This window comes from Arabidopsis lyrata, assembly GCF_000004255.2.
Source record: "Arabidopsis lyrata subsp. lyrata unplaced genomic scaffold ARALYscaffold_4, whole genome shotgun sequence".
In the NCBI taxonomy this organism is placed as follows: domain Eukaryota; kingdom Viridiplantae; phylum Streptophyta; class Magnoliopsida; order Brassicales; family Brassicaceae; genus Arabidopsis; species Arabidopsis lyrata.
The window spans coordinates 10,717,233-10,743,312 of NW_003302552.1; the positions used below are offsets into that span (position 1 = coordinate 10,717,233).

The window sequence follows — 26,080 nt, forward strand, 5'->3', positions numbered from 1 at the left end:
CCATCAAACGTGTTTAGTTTTCTTCTTCAATTATCAGTTTTCTTCTTCACGTTACGGGTGTGTTCTGTACCGGTCTACTTTTCCAAAATCAAGTAAGTTCATAACTTAGAAAAAATTAGTCTTTTTGTATAATTGTTAATCATTAGTTATCATGTCTAGAAATTTGTTTTGTTGAGAAAGATGTATTCGAGACTATTACAAATGAGACTGTGATAAAAGATTTTAAGACATGAAGGATCGTAGGATGCTTTTGTAGACAATTTTTTTTTTTGGATAAATTTTTTGTAGGGTGTGTTTTTCTTTGTTTTGCGTGAACCTTTTGTTGGATTCTTTTTAGTTATTAAAAATGATTTTTTTTTCAAGCTGTGTTTTGACCTGGATAAAATAAAATCCTGGGTCCGCCACTGTGAGCAGTCGTCCACGGTCAACTGCCTTTTCTACGGAGATGAACGTGGTCGACTTCGTAAAATTAAGTCAATGCTGTTTTTTTACTCAATGCTCTTTTTTTCCCTTCCATTTAATAAAAATTTTCTTACGTTCAAGCCTGTACTGGAAGTGGCCTTATTTGTTCTTATTTTCATTATATTTGAGATTTTCAAAACTGTATACATGGTATGTTTTTAAAACTGAAATTTGTCTACATGAAACTGTCTACTTGAAACTGTCTACTTGAAACTGTTTCCAACACCATTTGTCAAATAAACATCAAAGTGTAAAACATATAGAGGAGCAACAAGCTCAGAGCCTAATACTTATAACAAGCTAAGTTCGAATACTTTTTTTTTGCAACGGAAAATGCGCAAGTCCTATCTGATTATATAACGTAGTAGATCCGCGGTCAACGGCCGTTTAGACAGAGATGAACGTGGTCGACTTCGTTAAATTAAGTTAATGCTTTTTTTTTACTCAATGCTCTTTTTTTCCCTTCCACATAATAAAACTTTTCTTACGCTCAAGCCTGTACTGGAAGTGGCCTTATTTGTTCTTAGTTTCATTATATTTGAGATTTTCAAAACTGTATACATTGTATGTTTTTAAAACTGAAATTTGTCTACTTGAAACTGTCTCCAACACCATTTGTCAAATAAACATCGAAGTGTAAAACGTATAGAGGAGCAACAAGCTCAGAGCGTAATACTCATAACAAGCTAAGTCGAAAACTTTTTTTTTGCAACGGAAAATGCGCAAGTCCTATCTGATTATAAAACGGAGTAGACCCGCCGTCTACTCTGTTTCAATGAGCAGTCAAGGGCGGACCCACTTGTAGTGTAGGGTAGGCAGCTGACCTGCCCAATTTTTCAATTTTTTTTGTATATATATAATTCTGTATAAGATTTAATGACTTAAGTATATAAGTTGATCTGCCTACATTGACTTAATGACTCAATACGTGAGAAGCCCACAGCCCAAAAGATTGATGTGCAGCAAATAGTTGATGGCCCACAAATTTGAGGTTTATGTATATTTTCTTATTTTCTTTATTTTAAATTATAATTAACAACAAAGTGGCCTTTTAACCTAATTGTTATTCTTTGGCCATCAAACGTGTTTAGTTTTCTTCTTCAATTATCAGTTTTCTTCTTCACGTTACGGGTGTGTTCTGTACCGGTCTACTTTTCCAAAATCAAGTAAGTTCATAACTTAGAAAAAATTAGTCTTTTTGTATAATTGTAATCATTAGTTATCATGTCTAGAAATTTGTTTTGTTGAGAAAGATGTATTCGAGACTATTACAAATGAGACTGTGATTAAAAGATTTTAAGACATGAAGGATCGTAGGATGCTTTTGTAGACAATTTTTTTTTTTTGGATAAATTTTTTGTAGGGTGTGTTTTTCTTTGTTTTGCGTGAACCTTTTGTTGGATTCTTTTTAGTTATTAAAAATGATTTTTTTTTCAAGCTGTGTTTTGATCTGGATAAAATAAAATCCTGGGTCCGCCACTGTGAGCAGTCGTCCACGGTCAACTGCCTTTTCTACGGAGATGAACGTGGTCGACTTCGTAAAATTAAGTCAATGCTGTTTTTTTACTCAATGCTCTTTTTTTCCCTTCCATTTAATAAAACTTTTCTTACGTTCAAGCCTGTACTGGAAGTGGCCTTATTTGTTCTTATTTTCATTATATTTGAGATTTTCAAAACTGTATACATGGTATGTTTTTAAAATTGAAATTTGTTTCTAAAATGCTATGATGATTACCGTATTTGATCCGGTATTTGACCTTAGATCAATGTCACTGCGGCTCTAGTAAGGCAATGCACAGCTTGATCTACCTTCTCAAACTCCGGTGTATGGTTAGTGCTAAAACATTTCTCTACTCTGAAAATCCAATCGTCTGGGTTAATGCCTTCGAAGAGGGGAAGCTCAACCTTCTTCTGAAATGCGTCGAGGCGAGGTTGTGAAGACTCGAACGCAAAACATGGCTGAGTAGAGTCAAATCGCGACTGAGACGGCTCAAATCTCTGAAACTGAGGCGGCGGTGGTAGCAGTGCCTCAGAAACACACGGCGGTGCCGAAACCCCTTTCTCCAAGTGACTGGTTTCGACACTGGTTGAAGCAGGGATGGGTGTTTGTTGCTGAGGCGAGGCTATTGGAGGCGTTTCGTAACCCACAAGAGGAGTAGATCTAGGATCTCCCATGGTTAGACTTTGAAGCATGGTCTGCACAGAGTGTAACGCCTCTCTCATCTGTTGCATCTCACGATCTCGGCGAGCCTCTCGCTGTTCCATCGTCTTTGGTTGAGGGGTTTCTTCAACAACTATGTTCTCGAGTTCCGATGTACCGGAACGGCTGTCGGTAGTAGAGGGCTTCATCACCTGCTCTCAACGAGAGCACCAAATGTTAACTCGTAACCAGAAAATAGAAGAGATAAGGAAAGAAATGAAGAAGAGAAATAACCTAGATCTGTTTTAGATCTCATTACTGTTCATATTTCATAAGATAAGGTTCCATAATGTTTTGGTCTTGCCTTAAATACAACTCTACTTATGGCAACTCAACAAGATGACATCACATTATTTATAAGAAATATGGAACCCTCTTTCTCCTTTAGAAGCTTTGTCACACTTAGCCACTTCTCTTCTGATTCTTCTTCTCCCAAAGCCTTGCCTTTCTACCTCTGGTCTTTTTGCCTTCTTTCTCATAAAAGCCAATGGCACTCTCAACCTATCAATACCCCGGGATAGTGAACATATCAATCTTTTCGTTAAAGCTTGCTTATTTTGCTAGATTTAAACGATTGTTTAGGATCTAGTATATTCATTGCTTAGTTAGATAATAGTGCGATAGCGAGTTGTCTTTATAATTGTGTTTCGAGTTTAAGAACAGTTCGTAATAATTCCCGCTGTATTCCTGAATTATCATTTTCACATCCCGAAAGAACATCCTATATGCTTAATGTTTGTCATGAAGCGTTCGTTTTCTCTTACTATTGAGTAATTTTTTTCATTTAAGTGATAAAGAAGTGGAACGAGTTCAAGAGTTGTTTCCGTGCTGACTGCTGAGAATGAGCGTTCCTATTTATTCATTTTTTCGTTGTATGATAATCTTAAAAATAATTCCAAAAGTCTTTCTATTTATAATTTTAAAATTAATGGTAAATATAGTAAGGAAACGCGTCTCCAGAATTTCATGGTTTTGTTACAATTAATTATTTGTCTTAACCTAATCTAGTTTTAATTAAATAATTCAGTGCTCATAGTTTAATGATTTTTGTCATTTTATGAAAACGTCGTTATTATTTTCGTAATCAAATTTTAATTCACGTTTTAGAACCTTTTGTTTCCGTCATGTTTTTCAGATTACGATTTATTGATTTTAAATATAGAACAAATATCACAAAATCAAAATTAAGAAGCTGAGTACAACAAAAATAAATAATCTTATTGACTAATTCTTTCAGCGATGAAGTATTGGAACAAGTTGTAGAGTTGTTTTCTTGCTGATTATGAACGATCCAGTTTCTTCCAAGTCGATGTCTTTCACATTCTTCCCTTGAGGCACTTCCCAATCAAAGAAATAGAGCAAATTAAACAGTCCCAATTCTACGGTGGTGATTCCCATCGTTATCCCTGGACAGATTCTCCGGCCAGAACCAAACGGTAAAAGCTCAAAGTTGAGTCCTCGGTAATCTATGGAACTGTCGAGGAACCTGTCAGGGTTGAACTCATCTGGGTTTTCCCATAGTTTTGGATCACGTGCGATCGAGTAAATGTTGATCATCATCTGTGTCTTTGCAGGAATATCGTAACCTTGAATCTTGACATGAGACAACGTCTCTCTTTGGAGCAAAAGTGGAGCTGCTGGGTGTAATCTAAATATCTCCTTGACCACGAGCTTGAAGTAGTGAAGTTGGTTTAGATCTTGCTCTGTGATTCTCTGTTTCTTGTCCCCAAGTATTGTCCGAATCTCGTCTTGCACTTTCTTCATCACTTTTGGGTTTCTAATCAGCTCTGTCATCGCCCAATTCAAAGTGACGACGCTTGTGTTTACTCCTGCAAGAAATATGTCCTGATACAAACACAGAACGCGTAAGTTCAAATTTTACAACAGTTTAGTGGCATTGAGGTCACTAAGAAGATTTTACCGAGATGATTCCTTTGAGATGATCTGTTGTTAGCTTGAAAGAGTCTCCATCTTTCTCTTGCTTCTTCATCAGATCAACCATCACGTCAACCACATCAGGGCTCTCTGATACTCTTCTTCCAGGTTTGAGATGATCATCAAGCACATTCTCATAGAAAGTGTCGAGGTCTGAGAAAACATTGTTCAATGTCTTCTTCCGTCCGGAGATCTGGTCGATAAGCCAACCCACTCCAGGGAAGAAGTCAGTGAACGCAATACCAGCGCCTAGCATCTCAAACTTGTGAACTAGATCTGCAACCTTTTCCTCATCGACAAACTCGCACTTGTGGATATTTATCCCGAACGCGAGCCTACACACAATACTAGCGACGAGCGTGAAAAGGGTCTTCTTCAGATTCACCGGGGATTGTGTCAAAGCCGATTCTGTTAATTTCTTGACCAGCAAGTCATTCTCTTCCTCTCTTATATATCTGAAAGACTGAATCTTTTTCATGTTCAAGAGCTCGACAACCACGAGCTTCCTTAACGCTTTCCATTCCTCGCCGTAAGGGGCGAACCCGATGTCTTTGAAGTTGTAAGAGATCATTTTTGTCACGACAGTCTCTGGTCTGCTGCAACATTGAAGATCTTGGGTCTTCAGAGCTTCCTCTGCTCCTTCTCTCGATGAGATCACGACCACGGGGACGAATCCGAAACGGAGAAGCATCACTGGTCCAAATTTTTGGGAGAGATTTCGAAAACATGCATGAGGCGATCCAGTGAGGTTGTGTAAGTTTCCGATGATTGGAAGCGTCTTGGGTCCTGGAGGAAGCTTCCATTTTGAGTGTTTGAGGTTTTTAGAAAAGTTTGATAAGCAAACTAAGAAAATAGGTAAAAGACAGAGGAAATAGAGCAAGAATGACATTTTTTGATGCTTTGTTTTTTTTTTTTTCTTCTTGATCTGATTTGTTTGAGAGTTTATTCTTTAGATATATATATATATATATATATATGTATACGTATATATAGACAGTGAATTTATTCACATATTATAACCATTAATTGGGTCAATCAAATCTTTAAAAAAAAAAGGAAAAAAATCATATCTTTATCTTTAGACAGTAGATTTATTTGTATATTATAATCACTAATTGGGTCAATCATATCTAAAAGAAAAAGGAAAAAAATCATATATTTATCTTAATACATTTGAATTTATTTACATATTATAAACCATTCATTGGGTCAATCATTCATTATTGCTTCCATTGTTGCTCAAAGTGAAAATGTAGATGAATTTATCAAGAATTCATGAATATAATATGATCACATGCTTCATTTATTACCTAAATCAAATGTTTATCTTTTCGGAAGAAGTGGGATAGTAGGTAGATGGAATCTTTTCTTGTGAATAGTATTAGAAAAATCCAAATCATATTCAAATACTAATAGATCCAGTTCAGAAGTTTTTTACTATATATACACTCACTCATGAGTCTCTACTATGAAACTGACATCTATCTGAATTGCAAATTGAATCACGGTTTAGTTTTGTTTATGCTACTGTTTCAAAATGTAAAACGTATCATGAGTCTCTCTACTATGAAATTGACATCTATCTTCTTTTCACGTCTAAACAATGATTATAGTTTATGTAGGTCGAGAGTGATCAGGAAGTGAGTAAAATTTCAATGTTTGTATAGTTATTCTTTACTGGTAAAATGTTATGGACTTATGGTCATTCGTTGTGTTGATGGCTACTCCATCAACAATATTTTTATTAATCGATTAGGGTTTTCTAAGATTTCTTTATCTTTGTGTTGGGTAATGAAATTTTGAAAAGGTCTTCACCGGACCGGATGGAAGGTTGACTTGTCTATGAGAGGATGTGGGAGCGGGAACAGTGGTCGGGTGTTCGATTTGAGTTTAACGTCTTGCTAGGTCAAGGAGTTATCAATAGGGAGCCGTCTAGTCGGAGATTGGATTTTCCCTGATTGTGGGTTGGCTAATCAGTGTACTCGGCTTCGCTACGGGAACTGAATACTCCAGTTCAAGGAGCCCGAAGCCATTGATAGTGCCACAATTCAGTGGGCTTTGTATTCACCGGAGCTACTGATCGGAATCTTTGCAGTTGGTAGCCGCCAGGGTCAATTCTAATGAATGTTAATTCTCCTAAAGGAGTTATCGTAGCAACTGTTGATAGCAATAAAGATAAAAGACTCCAATGGTTCATAAGACACTGCAACAACTGTCCCTCCAAGACAAAATTCAATTCAGAGTACATAAGAAACACAAAACGACGCATTACAACAGGTCTAAATTCAACACACTCCTCAGTTTTAGTCAGCATCCATCTCCTCGAGCGCAGTTTTAGCTGCTGTCTTTGCTTCTTCCAGAAGATCATCAGGGACCTACAATGAGTCCAATTATATGGTTTATGAGCAACATTTCTTTAAATCATCTGTCAGTAAGTAAAGACCATATAAGATTTTACCTTCTGATGTTCTCGTTTTGACTCGTCGCATATCCAACTCATCTCCAATTCAAAGGCCTTGTCCTTGGCTTCATCGTGTAGCTTGTAGATGCTGCACATGAAAAAGTCACATTAGATCTTGCTATAAAATGAACCTGGTTATAAAAAGCACATGAGAACCACAAGAGTTTAATACTGAAAGCATGTACATTAGAAGCAAGCACTACTCACATTTTCGCCACCTCGATAACGCCTTCTTTGCATGTCATCTCAGATAAATTCAACTTCTCAATTTCCCTGCAAGGAATTGTCTGATCCATCAGAACACTTGTATACCCTTGCTAACTATATCTATAACCCTTTAGTTGAAACAAGATCCACACAGGTCAAAAGCTCAATTCAGAAACATCTGTCATAACGTTCTTATAACATTCATGGAGAATCATCAATCCTATTAACCATGAAAGCTCACCTGATCCTTCAAGTTTAAATTATTTCTTTGATTTATTTGTGAAGTTAATTAGCATTTCTTTTTGACACATTAACTTGATCAATCCTAGCGGTACATATACCCTTTGTATGTACGCATATCTACTATAAGAGAATCCTAGAAAATACTAGGATAATATCAAAAACATTCACGCTGTAACTTACGTTTTAGCCGCTTGCTTTCCTTTGCCAATGGCCGCACCAAAATACCTCTGCAGGACAAGGATCCATATGATGACAGAGAGAAATGACGTAAGATTTAAAACTTAAAGACACATATCTACGAACAGAAATGACTTACATATGATATGCCTGATGGTTCAATCATGTACAATTGAGGTCCATCTCTATCATAACCTCCAAGAATGACTCCACAGCCAAAAGGCCTTCAACATAAAAATAAATTCTTATAATTCATTTAAGTAGGAGAAATGCTTAGGTGGCTATCAAAAAGGTCGATGAACTGGACAAACCTCAGCCACCAATACAGGGTACACAAATGTACATAACTTGCAACACGCTCTGAAAGTTCCTTCACAGGTACAGCATCGCCATAAACACTAAATTATCATAAGTGACAAAGTAGAGTTAGTTGCACAATCAGGAATACTTTATTTATGCAAAGCAATGCAGAGAAAAGACACATTGAAATCTTATGCCCATATATTAAGACTTTCAATCTAACAAAGTGCAGAGAAAATATTTTGAAAATTTAACTAAGAGAAACATTCCCTTGAGAAAAGCTATAGGTGTTGAACAGTTGATTCATAGTAATAAAACTTTAACAGCAGAAGCTACTGATGTTTTCATTGATACCTCTCATAGCTTCGTGCTTCAGACTTGGCACGCGCAACAATTTGCCTCCCATCAGCTGCAAGCCCAGCAACAGCCTGACATGACAAGAAGTAGAAATGACATGAAACAAAACAATATACTACCAGACTAGACACAGTGGTAACTTGAAAGATACATATCCTTAGCAGAAACTAATTTCCTATGGTTAGGAGAAAAACGAAAGAAAAAAAACATACCATGCCAGCATGACGATGAACAGAATGGATCCTCCTGTTGGAACCTGGTAACATCATCTTTGATGCAATAAGTTTCTCCACACCCTAAAACCAAACCCCCAAAAGAAAAACACTTAGAAAGACCATTCCTTTATCATATATGTGTAAACCTTACAAAAGCCCTAAGGTAGCAAGCAACAACAGATTCTCAAAATGTAGAAAAGGAAATGGAACTAAGGGATTGAGAAATGTGTCATCTTCAGTCAATATTTTCCAAGGTTTATATCAAATAAAAGCTACGAATCTGGTAACAAACATGTTAATACTTCATTTAACCTAAATTCGAAGGTTAAATCAGGAACAAACCCTAATTTCATCCCAGAACCCGAGCAAGAGACTAAACCCAATGAAGAAACTGACAAAGTAGTACAAAAATCAAAAGAAGAAGGAGAAAGAATCAAACCATAACAATCCCGTCTTTGCACTTGATTCCAACAACAGTCCTGTGAAGAAGAAAAAAGGGAACGACTTTTAAGAAACCCTAATTCGTTTATCAAAAGGTTTGAAAGCTAAATCCGATCTACTAAAGGGCGAAGATCGAGAAGTAAAAAAGTACTAACCCACTGTTGTCGACAGCTTTAGCGGCGTACTCGATCTGGAAAACACGGCCATCGGGAGAGAAAGTGGTGACGGAGAGATCGTACCCAGTTCCAATGCTACTCATCTTCGTCGATCTTTTTTTTTTTGTGACTCTTAGTGATTTCTTCTTCTTCGAGTGATTTAAGCAGAGATCGAAGAAAGGGGTTTTCTTTGTTCTCAAGCCAGACAAGCTTGAGCTTTGGAGCTCCGATTTTGGCTTTGGATATTAAAACGATCTGGGTCGTAATGTCGGGTGGGTCGATTCGGTTACTAACGGGCTTTATTAATATTATGATTTGGGCCATTCTTTAGTATCTTTAAAGAGTATCATCATCTCAGGTGACTGAAGATTTTAGGTGATATTAATGAAAATAAAACATATCAAATTATAGAGAAATACAAAAACTCTTAAGTATGGACAAATTTATTTCAAACTTCTCAACTAAATTATTAATAAATACAAACTTTTAAGTAAAGATCTACTAACAAAAAATTCTTCAATTCAAAATTCATTAACCAAAAAATCTTCAAATATCGACTGTCATCAAATCGATATTTTGCATTTTAGTTTTTTAAAAAACAACGTGTATATTTTAGGGAGAATGTTTGCCAGCTATACGAAAAAGACGCCATCACATAGTCACACATGCAGACTTTAAAAATGTTTCGTTAGCTACACGAAGTATTGACATTACATACGGACATCCCCGAACTAACATAAGCCATGTTGTAAACACCATAACCATCTAATTCCAGTGATTCAGTTGCCGGAATCCGTTGTAAAAAAAAAAAACAAAAGAGAGATTTATACTTCACGCACCCATTAAACGGATTTAAAATGTAATATCTTGTTTGAATATATTAAATACTAGGATTTAACCCGCGGTATACTGTGGGGCAAAATTGTATTTTATATATTTTATATATAATTTATAATTTATTGGATTTTAAATTGATATTATAAAAAAAAAATTCTTATTTAATTATTTTATATTATAATTAATATAGTTGAAATATGTGTACTTAGAAGATTTGTAGGTATAGAAATGATATAGTATTAATATTGGCAAGCATTTCTAATCTTGGACTATTATAATAATTTGTTATTATTTTGTATCAAAAATATTTACCCCGCGGTATATTGCGGGTCAATTTTTTAAAACTAAAAGTTTTAAATTTTAAGTTATATTTGTTTTGTTAATATTTTTCGGTTTGTTTATTATTTAAGATTATATAATTATATTTTTATTTTTAATTCTAGGTTTCACCTGTGGTATACAGTCCCGTATTAATATCGATCCAAATCCGCCCCACCATATAACCCCGTTTAGTATTCATAATCGTTTGGGTCCTTTTTATAGTATGACTCTGAACCATTGTCCAATTTTTTAAGCAATGTGGGACATTGTACACATATTTTTTCTTCATCGATTGAGTAATATATGTCCGTTTTTAAAAATTTGAATCACATTATATGCATAAAAAATCTATTATTTTAATAATTATATGTATTTTATATAAACTCAAAATAAATACTTTAAGATCTTATAAAAGTGAAAGAAGAATCATATATTAATGTTTAAATTAGGTAGAGATGTTTTAGGAAAATTAGGAATTAATCGAATTTTGAAGCAAAATCAATTTATTACCATTTTTGGAAGTCATGGTTTCTAACAGATTTTTTTGAAAATATTTTGTAATATTAATTAATAGATAAACATTTGTGACAATGACATTCTCTTGTAAATAAGTGTCAAATCCAGTGACGGATCGATCGATCAATCAACCGCGGGGATCGTGTTGCCAACCGGATCGATCGATCCCAATGCCTAACGATCTATCGTTGCCGCTGGTTCGGCTGTGTTTTGAACCGGATCGACTAGTCGCAGAGCCGAATCGATCGATCCACCAACGTCTGCAACACCTGATTCTACAATAACCTCTATATCCTCCATAGAAATCCCCCTTTCATCCAAAACTGTCTGCGTCAAGGAAGAGACAAGACAATAATCCTCGGCAAGAATGTTTGAGGGTGTGATCGGAGCTACAAATGGTGGCTCAACCGAAACCGAAGGAGAAGTAGCTAAAGGATTTCTCGTTAAACACAACATTCCGAGAAACAAAATATTTCTTTTTGTCAATATCGAATACCCTCCAACCCTTTTGATTGTAGAGGTATCCAAGAAAAACGCAGCAAGAGGCACGTTCATCAAACTTCTTTCGAATCATAGTGCCTTTATGCGCATAACACAAACAACCGAAAACACGAAGATGATCAAAAGAGGGAGACTGTTCAAACAAAACTTCATGCGGAGTTTTCCCAGATAAGACAGAGGAAGGCGTGCGATTTATCAAGTAACAAGCAGTGAGCACGCAATCTCCCCAAAATTCGAGAGGTAGATCGGCTTGAAAACGAAGTGAACGTGCAACATCCAAAATGTATCGATGTTTGCGCTCCACACATCCATTTTGCTGCGGCGTGCCGACACAAGACGTTTGATGAATAATACCTTCAGAAGCAAACCATGCCTTCAACCCCACAAACTCAGACTCGTTGTCACTACGAACCATACAAACTTCTATGTGAAATTGACGAGTAACCATAGCACAAAAATTACGCAAAAGAGTGTTAACTTCACTCTTAGCTCTCATTAAGCACACCCAAACGGAACGTGAGTGATCATCAACAATCGTCAAAAAATAAGAGGCACCACAAGTAGAGGGTGTGCTGTAAGGACCCCAAACATCGCAGTGAATGAGATGAAAAATAGCCTCGGCTTTATTGTTGCTATTAGGAAAACTGAAATGTGGTTGCTTCGAACGAGTACAAACGTCACAAGGCAAATAAAACTGATCCTTAGATCCAACATCAACAAAATGTGACAAATGACTAAACGTAGATAAAGACGGATGTCCCAACCGACGATGCCACAGATCACAATTTCCAAGACTGGTTACTGAATTCGCTTGACCCACCATAGCACCGCGGAAAAGATAAACGCCATCACACTCATCCCCGGCTCCAATCAGTATCCTCGTAGACCGGTCCTATATACACATAACAAAACTTGTTCGTATATACCGCAATACAAGACTTCTCTTTAACTAGCCGAGCAATAGAGAGTAATGTATTGGTTAATTTGGGAACATATAGAACAACAGACAAAGTAACAGAACCGCCTAGAAACAATTTCTCACGCTTAGTTGCCAATGTAAGCGTTCCATTGGGTAAATCAATAGGACATGAGGGGATATCAACAACATCAAGCAAAGAGTCAAGGGAAGCTGTAAGATGATGGGAGGCACCGGTATCGATAACAATACCAGAAAGACGCAAGGAAGAAGCCGAGGTAGAACCCGCATGAGGAAGCCGTAATGTAGTAATGAGCTGTTTCCATTGAGAGTCAGTTAATGACAGACCTTCTCGATCAATAGAAGTAATTGTGTGAGCAGTTGCACCAATAGCATCGGATATTTGAACATTATTGGCACGTCCAGCCACCAAAGGTATGCTACGACCACGACCGCGTCCAGAACCAGAACCAGAGTCTGGATAGCCAATAATTTGATAAAAGCGGCTAACTTCTTGACCCGTTTTGCCACAATGGGTGCAAGAAAAGAAAGGACATCCACCACGACCTGCCGAAACGGGATCAATCGATCCCACGCGTGGAGCGGTCGATCCGTAGTGTGGATTGATCGATCCGCCAACTTGTGCCGAGAAACCCACGAGCTGTGAAGAAATTGGCATCAGCGTTGGTTGGACTATATTTGTTGAGAATTGCCACACCTCTGAGCTCTTGTTTTAGTTTTTACCTTGTGTAAACTAATTTTTAAGTCACATTTTTTTTTATTGGGTAACTAATTTTTAAGTCACATTTTATAAATATTTTTGTATTCTGCTCTATGAGTATATCACTCAATTTCTCTTACCATATTCCATATTGTTCTGTAAAATTTTTAAGTTATCAATAAACCCACGGTACAAACCCGGGTTCCATTCCCGACTGGTGCAATTATTGGAGCTGTGAAGACACGGGCTTTAGCGATGGTTGGGTCCTTAGCATTCTTTCTGACTTCTCAGATGTGATAGCCTTATTACTGAGCTCTAGTTTTTCTTTTTAATAGTGTCTGTGTCTGCCTAATTTTTTTTTTTTTTTTTGATTAACCATATAAAACATCTCGGCTAAGAAAACCACGGTCTACTAACTTAACCAGCATTATGCTAGTTTAAGTGGAGAGTATCCGAGTCAAAAATGAGAAAGCTCACGACTACATAGTGGAACATTTGATTCGCTAGGCATTTCGATTAATGAACATAGCCAATGCGATACAAAATGGTCGATGATGATGTCTGGTGAGACAAACCCACCACCAAAACCGCAAGAAGATATATTTCTATGCTTAAGAATTTGAATGGTCGACAAAGCGATGTCACTCTATATACTTTGAAATTATAGTCATAAACAGACCAGTGATCTAGTTATAATAACTACTAGATTAATTGATCACCCCTATTTTGAGTCTTGTGACCTTCATTTGATTTTATATAATGTTTTTAACTGAAATTTAAAAAATCAATTTCAAGAAGAATATACCAAGACTATTCTTTCTAAAACATTTTTTTTTAATTAGTAAATGTAATAATGCTGTAAGAATTTTTGTTTTTTAATATTAATTTGTATTAGTATAATCTAACTTATGATCAGTGGAAAGTCGTTAAAAGAAAATCCGTATATTGCCAAATAAAAATCCGACTATTAACATCTGTATATTAATGAATACAATCTGTATATATACCTAAAGTCAATGATTGTTTTTTTATATTACCTAAAGTCAATCATGTGTTACCTAAAGTTAACATTTGTCGAAAAAAAGGGTAGCGAAAAATCTTTGTGGGTTTAAGATCTTCTTGGGTAAAATAATATAAAAACTTGGTTCCATGGGCTGTAGCTAAACACGACTATCTCTTTCGTCAATTAGTTTTATAAAGATCTATTTTCTCCCATCATTGCTTCTTTTCTTAGATTGAATATTGAATATTGAACTTTTGATGTATTTGTTCTAATGTCTGAGGGACTTGTCAAATTATGAATTGTGATTTATATTGATGGTAATTGCTGGGAAAAATAAAGAGTAACCAAATGTTTAATTACACAATCGGATAACGTAAATAAACTCTGTTACGCATGGAGTCGTTTGATTCACCTCAAACTTGCTTTATTATTAGACCTCGGAAACTAAAGAGAACTATAAAATGACTTAGGAAATGATATTTTTCCTCTTGGGAGAAGACAAACAAAAGTATTACTCCCTCCGTTTCGGTTTAGTTGTCGTTTTAGGATTTAAATTTTGTTTCATAATAGTTGTCGTTTTAGGTTTTCAATGCAAATGTTTGGTGAAAATTCCAGTTTTATCCCTACTGTTTTAATGTTTTGGCCAATGAAATTTTTTATAGAATATATTAATAAAGGGTAAAACAGAAAATTTAATAATTTTCTTAATTTGTGTGACAAAACCTTAAACGACAACTAAAACGAAACGGATAGAGTAATATACTAACGAAAAGATTCCTATTTTTTTTTTGTTCAGACAACAACAATAATTAGTAATACAAAGGAAAAAGAACGTTAGGATTAAAAGTATATTTAATTTATTAAATAGTAGTTGTATTTCTTTTTCGTGTTATCCAAAAAACTCAAATTTTATTATTTATTGTACAATAAAATTCAAAAAACTCAGAGATATGTCAAGAAACTCGTTACCTTCTTTCTTGTTCTCCAAGAACTAAATTTTATTTTGTCTCTTATGATGAGATCCGATACTTATATCTTCGCTACTCAAATATTAAGCGCTTCGCTTAATATTTGTGAAGTCGGGTTTCATAAGCAATTAAGTTTCTTTGGCTAGTCTCGATTCGTTTCTAGGGCTGGCGCCCTTCACCGATATCGGCTCTCGGATCTCATCTGCATTTTCCGATCCTGATTGTCGGCGATTCTCTGGTAAGTTTCTTTTCCATCCACCTGATAATCTCCGACCTCTCAATTTACGTTAACCTAACTTTTGTGATTCATTCATGTGTCGATCCGTTTCTAGGTCTTGTGCTCTCATCTTATCTAATCATCGATCAACTTCTTACATGGCGCTCAAGAAAGATCCGGTATGATTTTAATTCTTGTATGTAGTATCTGGATCTATTGATTTGTTCATCGTTTGATTTTTGGATTTGGTCTTTCATTGTCTTAGGATCAATTTGACCCTCTTAGGGAATCGATACTTTCAATTACTGAACATACCAACATTGAAAACGGGTCAGCTTTATTGTTACTTGCCCAGTACAACTGGGACAGAGAAAATCTAGTTAATGATCTGAGTGAAGGAGGAGATAAAGTCAATGTTTTGGTAGAGGACGACCAGAAAGAGCTGTGTACACAATCTACAGAATTGTATGTAGATTTCTCCATTCGATTATATTCATGTCTTTGTTTTGATTGTTAATTCTCTAATCCTCCTTTTTTTCCAGCTTCTATGTGGTGTGTATAATCAGAACAAAATCTGCTTGACTACAGATTGTTACCATTACTTTTGCAGAGAGTGTCTTGCAACCCATCTCCATCAAACAGTGTTGTTTCATAAGTACCCTCTTGTTACCTGCCCCATCTGCAACAATTACTACTTGAACCCTACTCTGATATGTCAGAACCTTTCTCTCCTTGCCACTCAATATTTTCTATTTTTGCAAAGCAAGCTGTTGTCTGTGGAACCATCACTGTTCACGCTAGGTAAGATTTAATTGTTTTGTTTTTTTATTGTTTTTTCGTTGTAAGATGTTCATAAAGACTTGTTTATGAATTTTTTTTTACAAACAACTTGTACTATTGAATTTCAATATTTATAGTTTCAAGTATAATTTAATTTTTAATTACATAGAAGTGAATTTTATCTGGCGTCGTATTCTTCCAATTGTTGCGGGTACCACATACTTCGTCTCTTCCTACTTCTATGTACAATTTATGGGGAAAACGGTTTAATTTCCCACGAGAAGTATGACATCATAACAGATAGAGCCCAAACTATGACCGAAAGCCACTTATCCCCGAAAACACAGTTCTATATCTATTTCCCCCTGAAACAAAGTTCAATATCTAAATCTCCCCGAATTAATAGTTCTATATCTATAATGTTACTTAGTAACAATTGTAAACTATAAAAATTAAATATCTTAGAAAATGATACAATTTGCAAACTTTTATATATAATAAATAATCGTTAAATTTTAAAAATTACTACTTTTAGAAAACAAATCACGGGACAAGTTAAGAAGTTACAGGACAAGTTATATTTCAGAACAAAGTTATATGGTGGACGAGTTTGAATCAATATTTATAAAATTTTAAAATATCATTGACATGCCGCTTTAATACAGATTAAATCTTCAGTTTATTAAAATATAAATGTCTTAGAGAATGATATGATTTGTAAACTTTTATATATAATAAATAATCATTAAATTTTAAACTAAAACAAATCAGGGGACGGATTAAGAAATTATGGAACGGGTTATATTTCAGAACAGGTTTATATGGCGGACAAATTTGAATCAATATTTATAAATATCATTAGCATGCCGTTTAATATGGGTTAAATCCTCAGTTTATTAACAATTGTCTCGTGGACTCGTGGTATTCCGTTACTTAATAACAATTGTAAACTATAATATAAATAAATATTTTATAGAGAGATATAATTTCAAAATATTTTTATACTAACTTTAAAAATAAATCATCCTGCGGTATAGCGCGGGTTAAAATCTAGTGCTTTGTTAAATATCTCTTCTTTAGTTATTGTCAAATTTGAATGCAAATTCAAAATAAATTTGAAACCCATCATAACAATCAAAGAGAGACATGCACTAATTTTCTAAATAAGTGTAATCTGAAATGAGAAGGGGAAGAATGAAGAAGACGAAGGATCGGAAGAGGATGTAATTTTGTCATTTTTTTGTTCGTTTTTAAAACTCTCTAAATCAAAAAGATTAGACATGCAAGTGGTTTGAAATCGGTTTGAGTGGTTTTTCATCGGGTTTGGTTCGTAAACCGATTAAACAAAGATTTATGGGGAAATAGATGAAAACCATCGATTTAAAGAGATATAGATTGAGAAGTATTTTTTTGGGGATATCTGAATCGTGGTCATAGTTTGGGCTCTATCTGTTATGATGACATACTTCGCGTGGGGAAATAGACCGTTTTCCCCAATTTCTGAGATGGCGTGTAAGAGCATGATTATCGGGAGGTTTAAGTATGGGATCTAAACCCAAAATGTCTAAAATTTAAATACAATAAAAAAGAAAACATTGGACTCGTGTCTAAAGTTAGATTTTTAGAAATCATTTAGACACCTATACGTGTCTTTAATTGGTTGGTTTGGGAAACTCTATTACACGGGAAAACAAACTTGAGTGAATTTTTGCAGAGACGTTATTTGTTATAATAATTAGGAAATCGGTATAAGTGAGAAGCGTCGGAGACAACATTGAAAAAAAAGTTGGAATAAGTCTTGTAGTTGACAATAATTACAAGAATACCAGGCTGGGTTTACGTCGTGCGCGTGGGGAAGGAGAATATGGCTTTACGAATAAACGAATGAACATACTAACACAAATTAAATGTTCAAATTAAATGGAAAGTGATTGTTAATAAATGCAACATATCTTAACTCGAGCTAACTCAAATTTGAATATAGACAACTATTGTAATTGCATGGACACTCAATAAATACTTATTTTGAAATTTTTAAACTACTAACCTAGTGGCATTGATATGTGGCATTGATATGTCTATAATTTGCATGTTTTATACATCCATTTATCACCATTTTGAGTCTAGTTTCGTTCATCTTTCATAGCATTCATCATCATTTCGCATAATTTGCATGTTTAAGTGTGTCTATCATTAGTCTTGCATGCATTTTGCATTCTGGAGTTGTTTCAGGTGTTTCGGAGCTATTGGTGTTCAGAAAGAGGAAAAACAGAGCTGAAAGTCCAATTTGGACCCTTATACTCGATCACCAGTAGCAGAGAGGGAAGCAGTCAGCTCAGCAGACCACCAGGACCCTTATACTCGATCACAGGGCAGTCCAGCCAGACTGTTCTACTCGATCGCAGAGGAAGAGGAGCAGTCCATCCTGCCAGTTCACTGTTATACTCGATCGCAAGGTTAAAGAAGCAGTCCGTCCTGACAGTCTACCCACATACTCGATCACAAGAGAGAAGAAGCAGTCCAGACCACGCCACCACCCATTCTACTCGATCACCACCTCGACCCTCTGATCAATCCGCACTCAACCAGACAACCTGAGCATAGGAAAGAGAAGAGGAGAGAAGGAACCACTCAATCGCGGGTTTCGATTCACGCTCGACCATGAAGCCCACTTTGAGCCCATATACTCGACCACAACGTTCCATGGGCCTGTTAAGCGGACTCGAAGCCCACTTACTTATCCTTGTCGTTTTTGCTATAAGTAAGTCTCTAAGGGTTTCCCCTGAGACATCGACTTTTCATTCTCTTTTCAATTACGTTTTAGAATCGCAACCTAGTTTCGTTCAGTAGCCGTTTTTGCTTCTGAAACTCTGTATTTTCGTTTCTTCTAAGTTATTGAGATTTCGCTTTCGTTTCCTTGTTCATTTCTGTTTTTATTTCCTTTAATCTTAGAAGTTATGCAATCATCAATCGTTTCTGTGTCTTTGAGCATGTTGTCTGAGTAGTGACTAGGATTTCTGAGGATGGGATAAAGTAGATGTGAGACCCTTAGTCGATTCTGATGCTTAAGTGTAGTTTTATTGAATCCCTTCTGGATTAGTTGTGTTTACTGCTTATTCCTTTCTGATCAACTGGAATTCGATCAGAAGCATTCCCGCACCCAAAAGGTGTTCGATGGAATGCTTGACCTACTAATTCCAGTGATAATCGTCTCTATCCCAAGGGATTGGCCGTTTAGAGCGGTTATTGACTTTAACAGTCGATTCTTATTGCCTGCATAGTTAGATTCCGTTAATGGGAATTAGTCTGGGCTAGCTTTGCTTGAGGATTTGTTACACAGGAGTGAATAAATCTGTTGTTGAACCTGTTGTCTAGGGATAGCTTCATTGAGAATTGTTAACCATCGAAATTGATTATGGAGTCCACACTATTCGATTACCCCATCCTTAGGAGTTTCTTATCCAATTGATTTATCTGTTTACTTATCTGCTGCATTCACCTTCTCTTTTAACAGCTATTGAATTTGATAATTGTCTGTTTTTGGACCAGTTTACTCGATCACAGCCTCCCTTCAGGCAGTGAGCCTTGTGATCGAGTATATTAGTCATTTCTGTGACTTTTTACTGTTTCTGCATCAATCACTAGAACTGTTAGAGAAACAACCAATCTCTGCTTGGCTTGACTTAGTGCTTTCTGATCATATCTCATTTGTTTGCATCACTCCTAAAGTGGATTGACACCTATAGTACTACAACGACATGATAGTGCTTTAGGATTAATTGATCTTAAAATTCTATTATCAGGCATGGACATCCAATAAATATTTTACACGATTTTAACATTTGTATACAGATAAACACATACATAGATCTGCATCTATACTTTGTATATCTATTTGTGAAGATCCAAAAAATGTTTTAGATCCTTATTTGTATCGTAAAAGTTATCTTTTCCGATGAATAAGCAATGGTGGTGTGAATAATAAACAAGACGATGTTTTTTTATCGGTTGAATAAATTAGAACAAAATGAAAAGAGAGAGATGAACATGAGATATGCATCTATAGTTTGTAGATCTATCAGGAAGGTCTACATCCGACATGTTCCTAAAGAAAAAAAAAAGGTTTTCATCAGTTATTAGACCACCTAGAAAAATTATGAACATGCAAACATGAAATTATAGATCTATGCTGATTTGTGAATATCTAACCCGGATCTAAAAAAATAGGTAAAGAACTAAGTGGATCTGGGAAGAAAAAAACGACAAGTATAGATAGTTAGGATTTGTTGCAAATGACGGAGAAACAGAAGATTTAAAACCAACACCGGTGACTAGAAGCACAAAAACAACATAAATCGACCAAAAATCTTACTAAATTCAAGAAACTTCGAAAACAGACGAAAGAGGCGAGATGTTGCAGAAAAGAAAAGTTGGACCGATTGTTTTAATAAAGGAGAGAGGCGAGTAAGGCTAAAATCGGAAAAAAGGATGGCTAATTATTATCAATGTCTTGGGTTATATGGCCTAGCACCGAAAAATTTAAATACTTCAAAAAGTAGCGTCTCTCACCCAATTATCTAAAAAAACTTTGCCCGTGTTTCTTTCTCTCTCTCTCGATTCATCGCCTTTCTCTCTATCTATTTCTCACGGAAAAGGCGATTACATCACTGAAATCGGAAGCAAACAGAGGAGAAATAATGATCTCCGAGTCCTCGATCCGCCGTGATCATCATCTCCACCGACGCGAGGCACGATCAGCCACTTTGGTTGAGCAAATCTGCGACTCGGGTTGAGCAGATCCGCGACTTTCTTTCACCAATCGGTGTATTTGCTTCATCAATCGGCTGCTCATGGTACAAATGTCTTTCTCATGCTTCGATTTCGTGTTTGTTTGAGGCTATAGAAATTAGAGTTTTGTGATTTTAGAAAAATTAGGGGTTTTGTTAGTTGAATTAGAGTAATTTGAAGACGAGTAGGACATGATTATGCTTAGGTTTAGCGACATTAGCCATGATTGAAGACGATTTATGGCATAAATTGTTTGTTCCCATGATCCTGATCCATAGTTTCGATTCCTAAAATTGTTGGAACTTAATTTGTTCTTAAATTTATTAAGTTGTTGGTTATATTGCTTCTGTTGCGCAAGGCTGAAACAATTATTTTTAAATGTATGTCGAATATGAAAAATATTTGGTTCTATCTACATGAATTTGATTAAGTTTGCTCAGTTTTTATCTTGAATTTGATATGAATCTCTGTTTTTGTTGAGGTCATTGGAGAAACTGCGAGAAACGACATCACATAATTAGAATATGCAAGTGCTATCACCAACGAATCAAGGCAATTCTTCTTTCTTTAACTCTTTAGCTATTCATTAGGTAAAGTTTTAAGTTTCTTGTTAAATGTCTTGTTTGTGATAAATTCTTGGTAGCTGTTAAGTAAAACTGTCGACATCATGCTGTCAAATGCTTGAATGATGTCTTTAATGTCTTGAATCAGTCTCCCTGTTCTGTTCTAAATGAATTTTATGCTTTAGTGTTTTGTGCTAAATGAATTTAGTTCTTTGTGTTTTGTTGTAATTGAATACTTTGTGATTGAGACATTGGTTAACTTGTATTTTGGTTCAGTTAAAAGTCTCTATTAATATGCTAAAGATGTGGTCGAGTGTTTTCAGTGAAACAGGCTAGAAATGCAATAACTAAGCAACATGTAACAAGAACAAGCAATCAATAGCAAGGTAAGCAAATAAATCAATTGGAAGAGAAATTCCCGAGGATGGGGTAATCGAGTAATGAAGTCTCCTTAATCTACAGGTGGTTAACATGCTCAAACTATCCCTAGACAAAAAGTTCAATCACCAAATCAAAGTGCTACCGCAACAGAGATCCTCAAGCTAAACTAGTCCCAGACTCAATCACCATTGACGAGAGCTAACCTAACAAGCATTACGAATCAACAAGTTAAAGTCAAAACGCTCTCTGTAACCAATACCTTGGTACAGACGCACGAATCTCTGGAATTACTGGTTCAGACATTTAATCGAACACCTTTTGGGTGCGGAAATGTCTGGGCTCAGATTCCAGTTGATCATAAAGCAATCAGCATTAAGAACAACTAATCCAGAAGGGATCTACCAATTAAACTCAACCACCTAGTAGATTAAGGATTCCAAACTACTCTAACCCATCCTCAAGAACCCTAACCACTACTCAAACTTCATAGCCAACAACATAAACCCATAAATGCATAAAAACTTCATAATAGCAAGATCTTAACAAGATGAACAACTTTGTAGAAGAAATCAAAAGCAAATACTCAATAGATTAAGAGGAATCTGGATTACAAATGTGAAGAAAACACTAATTGTCTGCTGAATAAAACTTAGGTCCTCTGGGCAAAGAGAAACAACCTATTTATAGAAAATACTAGAAAGCCCTAATACACAAAATGACAAAGTACTAAGACGGTTTAAGAAAGTACTCGACCCCTGTGATCGAGTATGAGCGGTCAAGTAAAGTTAGCGTCTTTGCGGATTCTTGCTCTGGTCACAATGCGGTCGAGTGTCTGCTTCATCATCTTCTCTTCCTTATGCTCAAATGTCTGGTTGAGTGCGGATTTTAGAAGACTCCGAAGCATGTGGTCGAGTGACTTGGCCGAGTGACTTCTGCTTCTCCTCTATTGCCTATTACTCGACCATGTCACTCGAGTGGTCTCTAGATGGTGCAATCAAGTGACTGTGGGAAGTGGTGATCGAGTGACTGGTGAGGAAGACTGCTGAGAGTATTCGACCAACGTGGTCGAGTGTTTGGTCGAGTGGATGAAGAAGGTGATGCTCGACCACGAGGTCGAGTGGTTGGTCGAGTGTTGATGCAGAGGTTGTGGTCGAGTGTCTGGGGAGGATGGTTGCTGAGAGTACTCGACCAACACGGTCGAGTGCGTGATCGAGTATATTGATGAAGAGCGTGGTTGAGTCATTTGATGAAGTAGGGCTGAGTTACTCGACCGCCGTGGTCGAGTGGCTCCTCGTTCTGCTCCTGATCACACTCGACTGAGTAAGATGAGTGATGCTGTCTGATTTAGCTCTGCTTCTCCAAGTCTGCTCACCAACAACTTCAAATCACCTGAAAACAACTCAAATATGCAACATGCATGCAAATCTATCCTAAACATGTAAAGTGAAGACAAATGATGAAAATTAGTATGAAACAGTGATGAAATGATGCTAAAACCATGACAAATGAATGCTTAAAACAAGTAAAATACAGACTTATCAAGATACGATCCCTTTTGAAGTACAAAAGAACATTTTAAACAACTTCGAAATGCAGTAATATATTTTTCGAAACTATTACAATCCAAAAAAAATTCTTTAACAAATAATATTCTAAAACTATACATACATTTTTAAGTACATTTTAGAGAAAAATATTTGTTTCTATATTGTTTACAAAGAATATCATTACGTATATCATGTATCTAAACAACTTTATTATTAATTCTCCACTATCCATATAACCAAACACAATTAAAAGATTTTAACATCAATTATAAAATAAAAATATCCATATAATATTTCACATTTAATAATATAGATATTTAGAAGATTTGATTAAGATTTAAAATTATGATTGTTTAATTGTTTTAATGCCATTGTCTTAAATTCTTAATATTAACAAAATTAAATTGAAAACAAAACGATTTATTTCCTTAATTTTCTCTTAAATCTTATCTTTCTTTAACTACATTAGATTAATTGCCAATTTCCTAAATTCTCGCTACTTAATTTAAACTTAAATAGATTATTTAGTCACTTTTATTTGATATTATATTTTTGAATTTATATAAAATACATATATTTAATAAAATAATATATTTAACTTTTCATTTGTTTAACTTTGATGAATGAAGAGCTTGCTAATTGCAGAGTGCCAAGACTAACTTAAACGTTGAGGAAGTTTTCTTCTCTATTGCTAAAGACATTAAGCAAAGACTTGCAAATACTGATGCACGAGCATATGTTACAATCTTTTTAGAATAATCTTTTTAATACTATCGATTAAAGGTATATTTTCTTAATTTAAGATGCAAATCTTGACAAAATCTTTAAAATAAAAGATATTTATTTTAAAATGATGATTTCTTATCATTTGAATTTTTGAAATTTAAAAATAAATGATGATTCGTTATTATTTAATTACATTAAATTGGATTGTCATTTCTGGAAATATCTACTAATATATTATCAAATTTAATTAGTTTACATATATACAATTTTGTTTTTTCTTCCATATATACTAATCATAATTAATTAGTATAGTTTAGTCAAGAAAATATTTTAAAATCTAAACTAAATTTCGTTGTATGATTAAAAATTATTTGTATCTAAACAAAATCCATGTTTGTTAGATTTGTGATTGGCCTCCTAAATATTAGGTAATCTCTTTAATATCTTTAAACCCGTATGAACAATTGACCCGTTTTTTAATGAATTGGTTAATGTGAGTGACGTGGAATTAAAATGGTTACGATTAAAGATTTGTAATGGCATATATTGTAATTTTTTACAAAACCTTTAATCAAATAATAACACCCCTGTTAACTCACATAGCTTACTAAAAAGATTATAAATACATACTAATTAAGAAGATCAAGTTTTGATTTGCAAGATTGTAAGAGCTGATTTTTTAAAAAAAGTTTCAACCACTAACATTGTAAAATCTGTTATTGCAATCTCAACTGTGGGAGTTGATTGAATCATGTTGTTGTGTTTGACTATATTTTTTATTTATTTATTATATTCGGATTTGAATATCATAATAATTATAGTAATTTCTTTTTTTTTTGTATCTATTCAATACTCGAAACCAACAAAAAAAATATATATAATCCAAATATAATTATAGAATCTAAAATGTAATTCCAAAAAATAAATTATTATTATTATGCTAACATCATATATTATTTACAAACAAAATAATTTTTAGATTAAATATAACAAATCTCTTTAGTGTTTTAGTTTTACTAAAATAAAATAAAATAATAAGAGCTCCCAAATCATATGGTAGAACGGGTTAGGATCACCAATAGTATGACTACCACAATTTGAGAAAAGGGGGTATGATTGGATCCTACAATTGACATTAGTCTGATATAAGATGAGTTAAATAAAATTGTTAGACACCTAAATATATAATTGCAATACTAATTACACATGTACTACGAGTTAAATCTAAAAAATGATACATATATATATATATATATATATATATATATATATATATATATATTAATACATAATTATGAAGTTTTGAAAATTATAAATGTTTAGAAAATATCGCGTCTCACAGTACACCGTGGGTCAATCTCTAAGTATATATAGTCCCGATGATGCTACCTAAAACATTGTAACTTTACACTAAATAATAACTAGATATATATATATATATATATATATATTTTTTAAATACAAAACAATAGGTTATACATAAAGATAATCTATTAAATAAATTACATTTTGATTTTTTCAAAAAAAATTATAGCCCCGCAATGTACCGCGGGTTAAAATCTAGACCACATATTGAAGGCAAGTTCTTTATTCTTTGTGATGTCAGACACCTGAAAATAAATTGAGACCTTCCAAGACATCAAAACTTTCCCGACAGGATTGAATTTAGCTGACAACTGAAAACCCCCAATCTTTGTAACCGTATACGTTCCAATTTTTCAATTTTTGAAGATGCCGACATCAGATCATCGTTGGAAGAACTCTTAGACATTTTCTTCTCGTTTTTCAGTCAATATTTTTATTTTTTAAACACCATGATACTAGACAAAATACAGTTAGAACTGAGCAAACAAAACCCAATATAGCCCACGTAAAACCAACACAATACAATTTTTTTTTTCTTCGCAATGACACAATGCAATTATGTTTGAGTCGATACACCAAATCTTCTTTGCTCCGGTATCGTTGACCTACAGCGAGGTTTAGCGAAGACAACTCCAACCTTAAAGCCTTCGAGTTCCCAGCCGATCCGGCCATTTCAATGTTCTGAGGTTTCTTCTTAGGAGGCAGAGACGGTGAATCTTCGTCTTTATTCTGAGGATCGCCGTATACAGTAAAGTTATAATCATCAGATGAGGCACC

General features: G+C 34.8%; 3 protein-coding genes and 1 long non-coding RNA gene across 5 annotated transcripts; all 4 read right to left on the minus strand.

Moving 5' to 3' along the window:
• Window positions 1-1,860: 1,860 nt before the first annotated feature.
• LOC9315101 lies at window positions 1,861-2,928 on the minus strand. The gene is made up of 2 exons (XM_021029290.1): window positions 2,405-2,928; window positions 1,861-2,355 (listed from the first exon to the last, which is right to left on the minus strand). The coding sequence occupies exons 1-2, from the start codon at window positions 2,809-2,811 to the stop codon at window positions 2,313-2,315; spliced, it is 450 nt and encodes a 149-aa protein (XP_020884949.1). The 5' UTR covers window positions 2,812-2,928; the 3' UTR covers window positions 1,861-2,312.
• An 850-nt stretch (window positions 2,929-3,778) lies between these two features.
• On the minus strand, window positions 3,779-5,500 carry LOC9316939 (cytochrome P450 71B7). The gene is made up of 2 exons (XM_002880826.2): window positions 4,584-5,500; window positions 3,779-4,507 (listed from the first exon to the last, which is right to left on the minus strand). The coding sequence occupies exons 1-2, from the start codon at window positions 5,484-5,486 to the stop codon at window positions 3,896-3,898; spliced, it is 1,515 nt and encodes a 504-aa protein (XP_002880872.1). The 5' UTR covers window positions 5,487-5,500; the 3' UTR covers window positions 3,779-3,895.
• Window positions 5,501-6,740: 1,240 nt separating this feature from the next.
• Window positions 6,741-9,412, minus strand: LOC9316940 (proteasome subunit alpha type-3). The gene is made up of 10 exons (XM_021029755.1): window positions 9,154-9,412; window positions 8,997-9,036; window positions 8,555-8,638; window positions 8,340-8,413; window positions 7,997-8,083; window positions 7,825-7,909; window positions 7,689-7,735; window positions 7,266-7,331; window positions 7,056-7,146; window positions 6,741-6,972 (listed from the first exon to the last, which is right to left on the minus strand). The coding sequence occupies exons 1-10, from the start codon at window positions 9,255-9,257 to the stop codon at window positions 6,901-6,903; spliced, it is 750 nt and encodes a 249-aa protein (XP_020885414.1). The 5' UTR covers window positions 9,258-9,412; the 3' UTR covers window positions 6,741-6,900.
• A 10,422-nt stretch (window positions 9,413-19,834) lies between these two features.
• Window positions 19,835-21,702, minus strand: LOC110229474. Of its 2 annotated transcripts, none has more exons than XR_002332865.1 (2): window positions 20,306-21,702; window positions 19,835-20,038 (listed from the first exon to the last, which is right to left on the minus strand). It is a non-coding gene; the product is annotated as an uncharacterized LOC110229474 (long non-coding RNA). The 2 variants fall into 2 exon arrangements; XR_002332866.1 differs by having other exon boundaries at window positions 20,143-21,702.
• Between the last annotated feature and the right edge of the window lie 4,378 nt (window positions 21,703-26,080).

Excerpts from the sequence above, each read along its gene's own strand:
- LOC9315101 (XM_021029290.1), bottom strand. The coding sequence starts at position 2,811 with ATGAAGCCCTCTACTACCGACAGCCGTTCCGGTACATCGGAACTCGAG. Across the intron at positions 2,356-2,404 it reads CAGCCATGTTTTGCGTTCGA|CTCTTCGAAGGCATTAACCC; the intron begins GTCTTCACAACC and ends GTTGAGCTTCCC.
- LOC9316939 (XM_002880826.2), bottom strand. The coding sequence starts at position 5,486 with ATGTCATTCTTGCTCTATTTCCTCTGTCTTTTACCTATTTTCTTAGTT. Across the intron at positions 4,508-4,583 it reads ATCTCAAAGGAATCATCTCG|GACATATTTCTTGCAGGAGT; the intron begins GTAAAATCTTCT and ends TGTTTGTATCAG.
- LOC9316940 (XM_021029755.1), bottom strand. The coding sequence starts at position 9,257 with ATGAGTAGCATTGGAACTGGGTACGATCTCTCCGTCACCACTTTCTCT. Across the intron at positions 7,910-7,996 it reads ACCCTGTATTGGTGGCTGAG|GCCTTTTGGCTGTGGAGTCA; the intron begins GTTTGTCCAGTT and ends TTTATGTTGAAG. Across the intron at positions 7,332-7,688 it reads GGAAAGCAAGCGGCTAAAAC|GGAAATTGAGAAGTTGAATT; the intron begins GTAAGTTACAGC and ends AATTCCTTGCAG.